The following is a 12,915-nucleotide window of genomic DNA, read 5'->3' on the forward strand; positions in this document are numbered from 1 at the left end:
CAACCTCTGGTTTAATGAGTGGCCCGGGGTAGCAATGGCAGAGCAGCTACAGGCACCGGCGGTGGAGACAACCTTCCAAGATTTGAATCCCAGTCTTGCTACTCAATGGCTATGTAGCCTGGGGCAAATTACTGACCACAAGATCCTCTGGTACCTCAGTTTCCCTATTTATAAGACAGCAGAAAAAAAAAAAGGATTCATTTAAAATATAGTGTGGGAGGAGGGCTCTATGGCTCCGGGACCACCAGAAAGATGAACAAGTGGGTCCTAGAGCAAATTAAAGCTGCAGCATCGCTGGAGGCAAGAAAGACAAAACCAAAGCTGTCCAACTTCGGGCACATCATGAGAGCACAGGGGTCTTTGGAAAAGACAAGAATGTTGGGAAAAATAGAAGGCAGCAAGAAAAGAGGAGGACCAAATATGAGATGAGTTGACTTCATAAAAGAACCCTGGGCGTGAGTTTACAGGAGCTGAGCAGGGCTGCTGAGGACGGGACACCGTGGACATCACTCATTCGTAGGGTCGCCAAGAGTCAGAGCTGACTCAAGGGCACGTAACACACACGCCTACTTCATGGTGAGGTCTAAGGGGCAAATGAGTAAATAGATGTAAAATGCATATAATTGCATTTGGCAGGTAGTAAATAATAGTAAGTAGGATCATTACCATCATTATTATCATTATTATTATCAGTTATGAGCTATCCTTTCTTACCTAGAACTAGAACACATCCCATCTTGGTGTCTCTGGCCATTTTACATGTGCCTTGACTCCCTAAATACACGATAAGAATATGTTCCTGTCATCTGTGACTCCCATAACTCCCTAACACCTAACAGAGTTGGTGCTCAAAAAATATTTGTTGAACACAGTCCTCTTTTATTAAAAAAAAAAAAAAAAACAATCCCTAATGAATGGGTGCAGCCAGCAAGCTTCAGTGTGGATTTGTGGCCCATTGATCCCATGGCTGAAACCATGGGGTCCCCCAGGAGAGAAGGCTCTGGGCTGGGCTCCCCTGTCCCCACTCCTGCTGGACCCTGCCCTTTGCCTGGCCTTGCCCAACCTAGGGAGCACAGACCTTGCGATGCAGAGCACTCACCGGGCAGCCCTCGGGGAAGTGGTCAGGGGTGCAGCGCAGGAAGTCGGGCCAGCCCCGCTCCCTCTCCACGATGGCACAGGGGCCGCGGGTGGCCTGGCAGAGGGTGCGACTGGGCAGCTCTACCCGGTCATTCTCGCACTTGGGCATGTACACGGCACACAGCAGGGGCTGGATCACTGCCCAGCAGCGGGGGGCGTTCCGGAGGCCTGCAGGGTGGTAACAGTGTGTGTGTACACATTGAAGTGAGGACCCCTCCTCACGCTGACCCACAGACACAGCTGCAGCTGCTGTTCCCTAGGCCTAAAGCATCGCTTTTTGCCGCATCGCAGGCCATTACTACTCAGAGCTGTTGGGCAAGGTGTTTCTCAACAGGGCATTTGGGCAGGATGATTCTCTGTGCTGCAGGATTATGCCACATTTTGAAGGACATTTAGCATCCCTGGACTCTGCCCACTAAATGCCAATAGAACCCCTAAGTCATCATGACAACCAAAAAATACTCCACCCCCCAGCCCCATTCCAGTGGTGGTGACTGGAAGATAGAGCCTGAAGAGGAACTTCTGGGACACAGGTCATGATCTATTTCTTGATCAGGTACTAGCTACCTGGTGTATTCACCTTGTGAAGATCAAGCTTACAGTCTGTGCACGTCTCTGTATGTACACTATAATTTAATTAAAGTTTTATAAAACAGCCTCCACTTCCAAATGCTCTGCTAGGGAGTGTTAGTGCCTCTGGCTGAGAACCCCAGATCGATTTAACTTTTACCTATTCAGGGGCATTCTTTTTTTTTTTTTTTTTTAATTTTTTATTTTTATTTTTTAGGCGAGGCAACCCTTGGTTGACATCACAGATTGCAAGGACCTTGTCAGCTTACAGCACCTGCTCTTCCTAAGTGGTCTCCCATCCAAGTTCTAACCAGGCTTGACTCTGCTTAGCTTCCAAGATCAGACGGGATTGGGCTTGTTCAGGGTGGCATGACCGTAGACTCAGGGGCATTCTTAAAATCCGCTACAGGCCTCTAACAGGGGGAAGGAGGGTGATAGGACCCACCCCGCACAGGGCTCATGCTCCAGAACCAGGGGACGTGTCCCCTTGCCCAGCCCCCCAGGACCCTTGCTCCTCTTACCAAGCTGAGGTGACATAGAGAACAGGTGGGAACTTAAGAAGAAGTAGTCAGGGGAGCCAGGTATTCCAAGGCCAGAGGAGGAAACAGGAAATCAGATGGAGAGAAACAGAGGAGGCTGTGTCCAGTGCAGAGGGAGGAAAGGAGGTGTCAGCAAGACAGAAAAGGCAAAGGTCTCCTGACACCCCTGCCCCAGCCCACCTCTACCCTGCTGCCCCAGTGGCTGGGCTCACTCAGCATTTGCCCGCTTCCCCCCTCCTAAGTCATCCTTTCTTCAGGAATACCTCTTTCCTAAGCAAGAAGTTGTATTAAGAGAAGCTTCTGAGGACATGAGAGCCAACATGGGTGCTGGCTACACTGCCAGGTTAGAAGGTCGTTGGGGAAGGGTAACTGCTCTCTTTTGTGGGGATATAGTAGAGGGATAAGCAGCATGGACACTGCAATTAGCCCCGCTGGGCCCAAATCCTGGCTTTACCATTTCTTGGCTGTGTGATCTTAGGGCAAATTACTTAAACTCTATCTCTAGCCTCAGTTTCTTCATCTGTGAAATGGGGATAATAGATTTACCTGGTGGAACTGTTGTGAAGAGTGAGCTAATGAGTTAAGTGCTTAGCATGGTACCTGTCATATACCAAGCACTCAGGAAATGTTAGGTGTTATTATTACTTATCTGAGGTCTCTGACCACTCAGCTCTCACTATGACAGAGCTTATTCCAGGGGCGCAGAGCAAGTTCCTCTCACTTAAGAAGTAATGATCTCAGGCAGTGGTTCTCAGACCTGACTCAAATCAGAATCATTCAGGGAAACCTTATCACTCTAGATAAATAATCCACCCAGAAATTCTGACTGAGAGGGTGTGGGTGGAGAACAAAGCGCTGGGTCGGAGGGCTTGGGAGGGAAGGGGTTTGTCTACAAAGGGGCAGCACTGGGACTATTTGGGAGTGATGAGGTTGTCCTCCATCTTGAATGCAGTGACTGGTTACACGACTCTGTGTTTGTCTAAATCCACGGAAGTGTACATCGAGGAAAAAGTGAATTTTACTGGATGTTTATTAATAAATTTAAAATGGGGGGGAGTCACTAGAACAAAATGTATCCTAGAGGAGCAGGAGGCAGTTGATTAATAAAAATACTGTTATTTTTCTGAAATTTGTGAATTTGTGGTAATTATCAGCTTTTTAAAATGTGTAATTTGTTTTCATTTTTTTCTCATTTTAAATGTTCTTTTTGTTTAAAAATAAATTCTTCAAGGAAAAAATAGATTATTAAATAAATCTGAATAAATCTTGTTTAAGTTTAATAAATCTTAAATAAAAGACAATTGAGGAGCCATCGATGGAAAAGATATGTTGGATCTTTACCTCATTTCTTACATAAAAACAAATTCCAGATGAATCAAAAATAACTACATTATTTAAAAAATTAAAGTACTAGAAGGAAAAATGGGAAATGGTTTAAACCGTGGAGTAGAGAAGGCCTTTTGATGTATGACGCAAAACCCAGAAGCTGTGAAATAAAAGATGTACAGAAGAGACTTCAGAAAAATAGATGAATTCAGTAGGGTTAATAACAAACAAAATCATTTTAAAAACCAACACACAGAAAATATATTTCTAATACATATCACAGATAAAGACATAATTTCCTTATACGCATCAAGCTCTTCCAAATCAATAAGAACTTCATAATTCTATAGAAAAAAAGGGCAAAAGACAAACAGATCAGAGAAAATACAAATGACCTTTAAACAAATAAAGAGATGCTCTATCTCATTCTTAATAAATGTGAAATAAAACTATAATGAGATACAGTTTTTTAAAATTAGAGTGAGAAAGATCAAAATATTTGAAAATGTATTGGCAAGATGTCGGGGAAACTGGCACTTTTGTATATTTTACGTAGGAATAAAAAATTAGTAAATACTTATGGAGACTATCTGGCATTATCTATCAAAATTTTATACTAGCAACTCCACTTCACATGTTCACAAAGATAATTTATAAAATTATTCATTGCAGCATTGTTTGTAATAGCAAAAGAGTAGAAACAGCCTGAATGAATGAACATCCATCAATAAGAGACCAGCTAAATAGAATATCATATATCAATATACTACGACACTATTCAGGGCTGAGCTATTTGCACTGAAATGGAACTATCTTCAACACATCTTGTTAAATGGATGCAGTTGAGTGGAAAGCAGCCCAGAGAGTATGCTACTACTGGTTGTGAGAAGAAAAAAAACTAAGGATACATCTACATTTACATATATGTTGGATATCTCTAAAAGGACACTCAAAAACCAGTGTGGACGGTTGCCTCTGGGAAGACGAAATGGGTAGATAGAAATAGAAGTGGAGAGATTTAACTTTTGTTACTTTTGCATTTTGTACTATGTGCATATGGTATCTGTTTTTTAAAAGTAATTAAGCTTAAAAACATAAATATGCAAATTACTGGGACGTGGGAAGCTCCTCAAAGGAGAGAAGGAAATGAGATTGGAAACAGGAAGAAAAGGAACATCAACGTTCTCTGTATTGTTTTATTTCTTTTATTTTAATAAAATATAAAACAAAAAGAAAAAATAGGGACATAGGTGTTCATCAGTCTTTGCATTTTTCTACATTCATAGACTTTTAAAATAACACTTGCCACAATTTAAACTTTAAAAAAGATTTTTTTTTTGTTTGTGTGATTCTGATGATCAGCTCAAGTTGAAAACCATTGTTCTACAGTTGGTCTAACATTAGAAAATTTTATCAATGCAATTTACGTGAACATATTTAAGAAGAAAAATCACAATCATCTCAAGAGATGCAGAAGTAGTTGATAAAATTCAATATCCATCCATAATAAAATGAATAATTGTCAAACTAGGAATAGAAGAAAAACTTCCTTAATCTGATAAAACGTAACTATAAGAAACCTACACAGAACACCATATTTAATAGAGAAAGGTAGAAAAGCTTTCTCTTTAGACCACAGAAGTCAAGGATGAAAAATGCTGCTACTATTACCATTTCTCTTTAACAATGCATTGGAGGTCTTAAGTAGTGCAGCAAAGCAATAAAGATGAAAAGGTACACAACTTGCAAAGGGAGAAACCAATTCATTATTCACAAATGAGATGACTGGTTTACTGTATTCAAAATCAATTGTATATCTGCACACCAGCAACAAACAGAAAACGAAATGTTAAAGGAACCATTTATAATAGCGTAAAAATGATCAAGTATGTTGGAATTAATCTAACAAAAGATATTTAAGAACTCTCCTCAGAAAGCTAAAAATTATTGAGAAAATGAAGGAAAATCTAAATAGAAATATATAATAAAATGACTAGAAGAGCCAATACTATAAAGATGTCCTTTTTTTCCTCAAATTAACCTATATACTTGATGTAATTGCAATCAAAACCACTAACAGATATTTTTATATTAAAGCACAAAGGCTCGAGAATAGCCCAGACTCTCTATAAGATACTGTACTATAAAGTAGAGGTTCTTAGTCTCAAGTTCCCAAAGAATTCTCGGAAAGAATTTAGGGGTCCATAAACTCAAATGGGAAAAAAATTAAATCTAACTGAAAATTAGCCTTTTCTTCAATTACAAATGCAAACAACATACCACAGTAATGTAAGCAGTACCTGTGGTTTTATCACAAATGGAAATCAGATATTTTTGTTGCAAATACCTCAAAATGTTGTCATTGCTCATCACCACCTTTACATCGTAGTGGTTATTAAACCCACGCTGGATCTTATTTAGTGTATCAGTAAAGAAGCACATATATATTAGATCACAAACTTTTTAAATATTTGATAACTACATTTCAATAAAATTCATTTCCTTCATAATCCTGTATCTTCCTTTTCAATCCTATGTGTTTTTCTTTATTAATTTAAAAATGTTATACTGAGGAGGGGCCCATAGGTTTTACCAGACTGTCAAAGAAGTTCATAGCTCAAAGAAGGTGAAGAACCATGCTATAAAGATATAATTAAGATGGTGTGATATTGGCAAGGGATAGATGGACAGACCTATGGAACAGAATAGAGATGCCAAAAATGAAAATACGTTTGGACACTTGATTTATGGCAGGGCAGTGGAGAAAGAATATTCTCTTTAACAGATGTTGAGACAATATGAAACTGAAGTTTTAAAAATACTCCAGGTAAAGTACATGCCTAAAATGAAAAGAAAATCTATAAAGTTTTGGAAAGATGACATAAGAGGATAAATTCATGACTTTGTGGTATAAAAGGACTTTTTCAAAGAAGACACAATAAGCACTACTCATAAAAAGTTTGATAAATGACTACCTTAAAGTTCAGAACTTCTGTTCAGCAAAAGACACAAAGAATGGAAAGGCAATTTCCATTCTGTAGAAATTTCTATTTCTACAGAATAGAAAAAATTTTCAGTACAGACAACCAAGAAGTGACTCCTATCCATGAAATCGCCTACAAATCTTATAAATATGACAACTAGCCCTATAGAAAAATGGGCCAAAAAATTGAACAGACACGTCAAAGAATACACACAGCATGATTCCATTTGTATCAAGTTCAAAAACATGCAAAACTAAACTATACTGTTTAGAGATTCCAAAACGAGATGGTAAAACCATAGAGGAAAAAAGAAATGATTATCGAAAACATCAGCGAGGTGGTTATTTCTAGAAGAGGAGAGGGGGATATGATTGGAAAAGACAAAAGGGGAGCTCTTGGGGAACCCACCATGGTCTAGTTCTTGACTCAGCTGTCATTTTACAATTATTTGTTATTTAGTACCTTAGTGTTTCATGTACTTTCTGCATATATACATGCAACATTTCACAATTAAAAAATTAAAAATCTGAATCAAAAATGAAAACTGGGCCCATAGGTGGTTTTCTTTATTTTTATACTTTACCAAAGTGTGTGTGTGTATGTGTGTGCGTGCGCGCGTGTATTTATAAACTGATTCTGATCATCAGCCAGGTATAGAAACAACTCTAAGGAAATTCTTCCTGATTTGACCCTGCAAATAACCCATCATTACCAACAATATCCCTCCTCTCCTCTCACTAAACTTCTGAGAGGCAAGCGAGAAATTCCTCCCAGCTTCTCTGGCTGTGATAGCTGGGAGACAGGACCACACACCCCTGTGCACACACAGAGCACAGCGGTGGTCAAAGAGGCTACGTGCTTGCTCTCAGGGACCCACTTCCCCTGCCAGCCTCAGACCTCTGCTTTCTTGACCTATTTACCAAGCCAGATTTGGCCAAAGGTAGACCATGACCTGGATATTTATTATGTTTGTCTGGTCAGCCTGGAATGCCTGAGAGGAGGCATTTCAAGCTATAATGGGGAAGATGCTGAGTGCCTGAAGAAGCCCAAGTCCAGAGAGCTGAAAGATGTATGACAGACCCAAGTTTTATACATCCAGAAAAACTAGCCCAGCCTGAGCTATGATCTTCCTCACTCAATGGCATGCTTCGAAGGCTCAGCAGTCCAGGCGGAGGAAGCACATAGTGGCCATCTCTCTCCAGCAACTCCTATTCCAGATCTGCTGGGACTCTCCACATAGATGTCCAATGAGCACCTCTAATTCAACTGGCCAACACCGAACCCATGCTTTCTTCATAAACCTACTCCACTTCTAGCATTTGCTAGCTTAGTGAAAGGGAAGGTACCACCTTCCATCCAAGCCTGAAACCTGGATCCTCCTCCTGCTTGCTCATAACCTCTACCCAACTCATCAGCAAGTACCATTGGTTCTAGCTCTGAAACTTTGGGATCTGTCTGCTTCCCCCAGCCTGTTACCCTAGTCCTCACTGCCATCATCTCCCAGCTGGACTCCTTCAACCATGCCCTAAACAAGCAAACAGGCTCCAAGCTTTTCCTCCAACCGTGACTTCTTCACACAGTACTCCAAGAGATCTTTCTAAAATGCAAATAATGGTTACATATCTCCCTTGCTTAGAAGCCTTCAATGGCTCATATCTCCCTTGCTGAGAAGCCTTCAATGGCACCTTATTATCTTCTGGATGACAACCAAACTTCTTAATATGGGGTATGAATCTCTTTATTTTCTAATTATCTAGGTCTTATCTCTTGTAATTCTATCCCTCACAGCTTTGATTCAGTTCTACTAAAATTCTTATACTTCTTTAAAAGTACTAAGCCCTCTTACCTCTACACTTTTGTGCACACTATTTCCTCTTCCTATCCCTTCCCAACCATCCTTCCTTGGCCTAGGCAATTCCTATTTATTTCTCAGGTCATGGGGTAAATGTCAGTTCCTCTGGGGTAGTCTTCTTTTCTCCCCAAAGTCCTCTGTGTTCCTTCAGCACCCTCCCCCTCTCACAATGCCTTTCGCAGCTATTGCTAAAACCTATTTGTCTATTTTCCCCTTGATGACAGGAATCATGTATGTATTCTTAATCTTTAGGTGCCTCAGAACCTGATGACATGTAGCAAGTACTCAATACCTAAATGAATGAATGAGTGGATGGCTGTGCACTCAGACCTCAGGCTTTCTGAAAGAAAAAAGAAACTGAAGAACAAGTCTCTACTTTTAAAAGTTTATAGATGAAAGCAATCTAAATCATCTTCATCCTTCACCCACAAAAACACCTCCAAGAGCCAGGCAACGCTGAACATGTCTAATGCCAAATCAAGACCACCAGCTCAAGATGGACCAAATCACTAGCCAGAAGTTCCCAAATGACACCCTGTCTGTGATTCTCACCCTTGGCTCAGGTTCACTCTACCCACTCACTGACCCAGCTCATCCCAACACCTCCTTCGAGCATCATTTCACAGAACATCCTGTAGAAAGGCCCAAAGCAGAAAGAAAACAACCAGAACACACATGAGAACAGGAATGAGCTGAGGGATAACGGGCAGCAGCAGAGAGAAGCTCAGAGTGAACTAAAAATCTGGAGCTCAGTGCAGGCACCTGGGCACAACCCTGCCCCACCAGAGGCACAGCTAGCAGATGATTCTAACTCCTCAACTTTCCTGCCCAAACCACTTCTGTCTACTCAGCAGTTGCTCTCAGGAGTATGAAAAGAGGTTCATACCCTTCCTCCTTGATTCGATGGTAAAGACAGAAAGGCAGCATCACGTGTGCATTTAACTTAGGAGAAATTCGACCATGGGTCCCCACAAAATACATAAGTAGAGAAAAAGAGGAAATCCTTTCATAGTGTGACCAACTCAGAACTGGGCGAAATTCTAGTGCTGAGAGGTTTGGATTGTCCATAAACTCAAGCATTATTTCATGTAGTGCTCAAAGAAATATTGTTTATATCTTTTGTGTTCCTTTTTTATTCTTTCAGTCTTCTGCTCTTCTACATATATGTAACTTTAAAAAACTAAAATAATAGTTCCTATGTATGCCCTTTCTTATACACTGTACATTATCATATGTGACACATTTTATAAACATATTGCCATAGAGAGAATGTATATGCAAAATCCCATAGGCTTTATGGTAATTTATGGACTTTTCAAAACCACTGTTGACTACACATAGTTTTTGCCTCCACGCTGACTTTAAACCTGATATCCACAAAGGATGTAGTGCCACAGTGGGCACCATCCTCTAAGTTCCTCCTCTGGCTTCTGCACCAGGCCAAGAACCATAAGGTTTTGTCCAACATCAGGCAAAGACTCTGAGAACTCTAGTGGCCAAGTTGACAATGACAGGCAACCTGCATACACTTCCCCCATCATCACCAGGACCCAGGGCAGAATGGAGACGGGAGAGATGGGGCACCCAAGGCCTGTCAAAGAAGGAGGTTGCCAGGTCTACTCCTGGCTTTTGATTTTGTTTTCTTTTTCAAAGTCAGTTTTAGAAGCACACTGGCCAGAAGCAAGGGAATGACAAGGCCAGTTCCCTTCCTGAGCCCCCATCAGGCCTCCAGCCCAGAAGAGTGACAAGTGGGGAGATAATCCATCTCACACTGCTAAGGACCAACCTGTTTGGGCTCAATCTGCAGCTTTTCAGGCCAGGCCATAATCCCACTAAGGTGAGGGCTCTGGGACTTCAGACCACCATGGAAGTAGTCACACATCCCAGAAGTGTCCTTCCTCAGCCCTAACCTGCCTGAGGACCCAAACTTCCAAAGAACACACAAATAATTGTTAGAAGTCTCATTCCTTCACAACCTCAGACAAAAATCAGAGCCGCTGTTTTCAGATGAGGACACTGTGAAATCTCCTGTGAAAGCAAGAAAAAATCCTGGTTCTCTGGACTTCGTGTCTTCCAAAACAAGATTTCTGGAACATTCTGGTTACCTTTTAATTACTCATCACCAGGGGATTTCTAACCTTTCACAAATTTCACTCAACTCTCACCCCCCACCCCCCACGCCCAAATTTTCTACCTCCATCCTTCCCCTTTTCCTCTCCAACTTGATTTCCCAGTCTCTTCTCCAAGGCCTAGCCACCATGAATCACGGAGGCCCCCGCTTCCAGAGTGGCACTTATGTGGAGCATCTCCCTCTTTAAAAAAGTGTCCTTTCCTGTGGCTCAGCGCCCCCTCCTCATGGGCCTCTTGTTCCCCTGCATCCTTTGCTCATCCACCCCGCTCAGGCCCTTTGTGACCCGATTCCTCAACTCCCTCATCACCGAGGGTCCCATCCTGCATACAGCCTGCCCCCAAAGTTTCACACTGTTTTTCCACTTCATCCGGGTGCAGCTCCCGCCCTCTCCAAAGCTCAGGCCCGAGCCTATTCTTTCTCAGTCCCTACATCCACCCCTGCAGCGCCCCGGGCTCGGCTTCCGCGCTCTTACCCGACCAGAGCACGAGCTTGCCGTGCGCTTCTTCCTGGGAGTCCGAGTCCCCGGCCAGCAGCGTGGAGGTGGCCCCGTAGGGCAGCGCCGAGCCCAGACACACGTTGTAGCGCAGCGGCTCGCAGGGGGCGGCCCGGCCGCAGTGGCTCAGCAGCGGCGGAGGGCCGGTCACCGCCGCGCTCCTTCTGGCGCTCCCGCCCGCGCCCCGAGGCCCAGGCCCTGTTGCGTTCCCGCTCAAGGCCGCCCCCCGACCCGGGCCCCCCAGCAGCAGGAGCAGCAGCAGCAGCAGCCCTAGGAGCAGGAGCTCCGGCCCCCGTGTGAGGCGGGCTGCAGCCATGGCCAAACCCGCCAACTCAGCAGAAGCCCGGGCGCCCCCGCTCGCTCCCCGGCGCCCCCCGGCCACGCGCACAACCCTTGGGGCCGCGGAGGTGACTCAAGCGACCTGTGCGCCCCGCGAGTCCGATGCCCGGCTTCCCCGGACGCTCGGTGCGCCGCGGGCCCTCCGCGCCCAACTTCGCAAACTTTGGAACCCGGGGCCCATGTTGGGCGGCAGAGGCCCGGGCCCGGATGCACAAGTCCCTACCCCTTCACCTGGCGATCCAAGTTGTCTTCAGCCCCGGGAGCCCCTTGGGCCCCCAATCTCCGGCCCCATCCCCTCTCCCACCATTAAAACCACCTCCGGGCCCCGCGCTGGAGGCCAGGAGCGGGCCGGGAGTGCGGGACTAAGGCCCCGGCACCGTCCCCGCGCCAAACCCGGGCCCAGCCGCCACCTTCGCCCGAGCGTGCCGCAGCCCCCCGACTTCTCTCCGCCGACTACCCGGCTCCTTTGTTGCTCTAGCTCGCACGGCTCTCTGGAATGCACGGGCCTCGCCGAGCCAAGTCCGGCCCCCCCTCCGCCACGGCTGGGAGAGGGAGGGACTGGCCAAGGGAGGGAAGAGGAGGGGAGGGGACGAAAGAGAGGAAGAGCGCGAGCTTCAGCGACCCGAGAGCGCGGAGGGGCCCGGGCCAGGGGACACTGGTGACCCTGCCCACCGCCCTGGGGCAAGAGATAGATGGAAATCGTGGCCCGAAGCTGAACCGAGACTCAGCGGGCACCTCGGTTAGCCCGAGGATCGTTCGACTTGGTCGTCTGCAGGGAGTGGACTCTTCGCGTTTACGGTGGGAGAGACGGGGGGGTGCCTGAAGTCAGTGGAAACCTCTACTACATCACGCCCCGCTCCCCAACCCGCCAGTCTTTTCTGCTTTTAGTTAGATCTTTCAGTTTGTCACGGGACCCCATGGAGAACCAGGGTTTGGGGTTCTCGTTTGTCCAAATCCATCCAGCTTGGGATCTGTGAGAGGTGACCTCAGAGTCACTCAGGCAGTGGCCCCGGCTGCTATTACCTGTGAGAGCAGGTGTCTGGAAACCAACGTCAAGCCTTTATTGCTACAAATGTGTGAAGTTTCAACTATGGTTTCCAACGACTGGCGCTGGCGTGTCTTTGGTTATATCCAAAGGAAGCCAGTCCATCTTTGATGGCCCTTGCTGCTCATAGGCTGGCCAAGGAAGTTTCTGCTGCTCTCCTTCCTTACTCTGCTCATTTGGTCTTTCCGCGCTCTCTTGCTTGTCTTGCTTTCAGTCACCACACTTGATACCGCAGTTTACATCTAGAGTCAGGGGTCCAGCCAGCAGAGTGGACTTGCACTGGGCAACTTTTCCGTGTTGCTGATCATGCAGCGCACTCGGGTGGCTTTTCCTTCCTTACCCCTACCCTGACCCCCTCGGCCTAGCTGAAGTGGACTAGTTCTGTTAGTTTGGGCCGTTTAAGAGCAAAGTAGTGATTGCACTTCAGCTACTATCCTCATTTAGTATGGAAGCCCAAGAGGGGAGAGGGTTTAGCAGGTCTTTCTGAAATCCTAGGATG

At 45.0% G+C, this 12,915-nt stretch overlaps 1 protein-coding gene and 1 pseudogene across 1 annotated transcript in view; both read right to left on the reverse strand.

Moving 5' to 3' along the window:
- The window catches only part of SMO (smoothened, frizzled class receptor), a 19,336-nt gene extending 7,397 nt beyond the window's left edge, over positions 1-11,939 (reverse strand). Inside the window, exons 1-2 of the mRNA XM_006910528.3 lie at positions 11,012-11,939; positions 1,100-1,305 (exon numbers count right to left, since the gene is read on the reverse strand). Of these exons, the coding sequence (XP_006910590.1) occupies positions 1,100-1,305; positions 11,012-11,348 (543 nt within the window). The 5' untranslated portion in view covers positions 11,349-11,939. The remainder of the gene's footprint in view (positions 1-1,099; positions 1,306-11,011) is intronic.
- LOC112478797 lies at positions 1,970-2,088 on the reverse strand (annotated as a pseudogene).
- Positions 11,940-12,915: the final 976 nt, after the last annotated feature.

Source organism: Pteropus alecto, unplaced genomic scaffold (assembly GCF_000325575.1).
Source record: "Pteropus alecto unplaced genomic scaffold, ASM32557v1 scaffold22, whole genome shotgun sequence".
Lineage (NCBI taxonomy): Eukaryota > Metazoa > Chordata > Mammalia > Chiroptera > Pteropodidae > Pteropus > Pteropus alecto.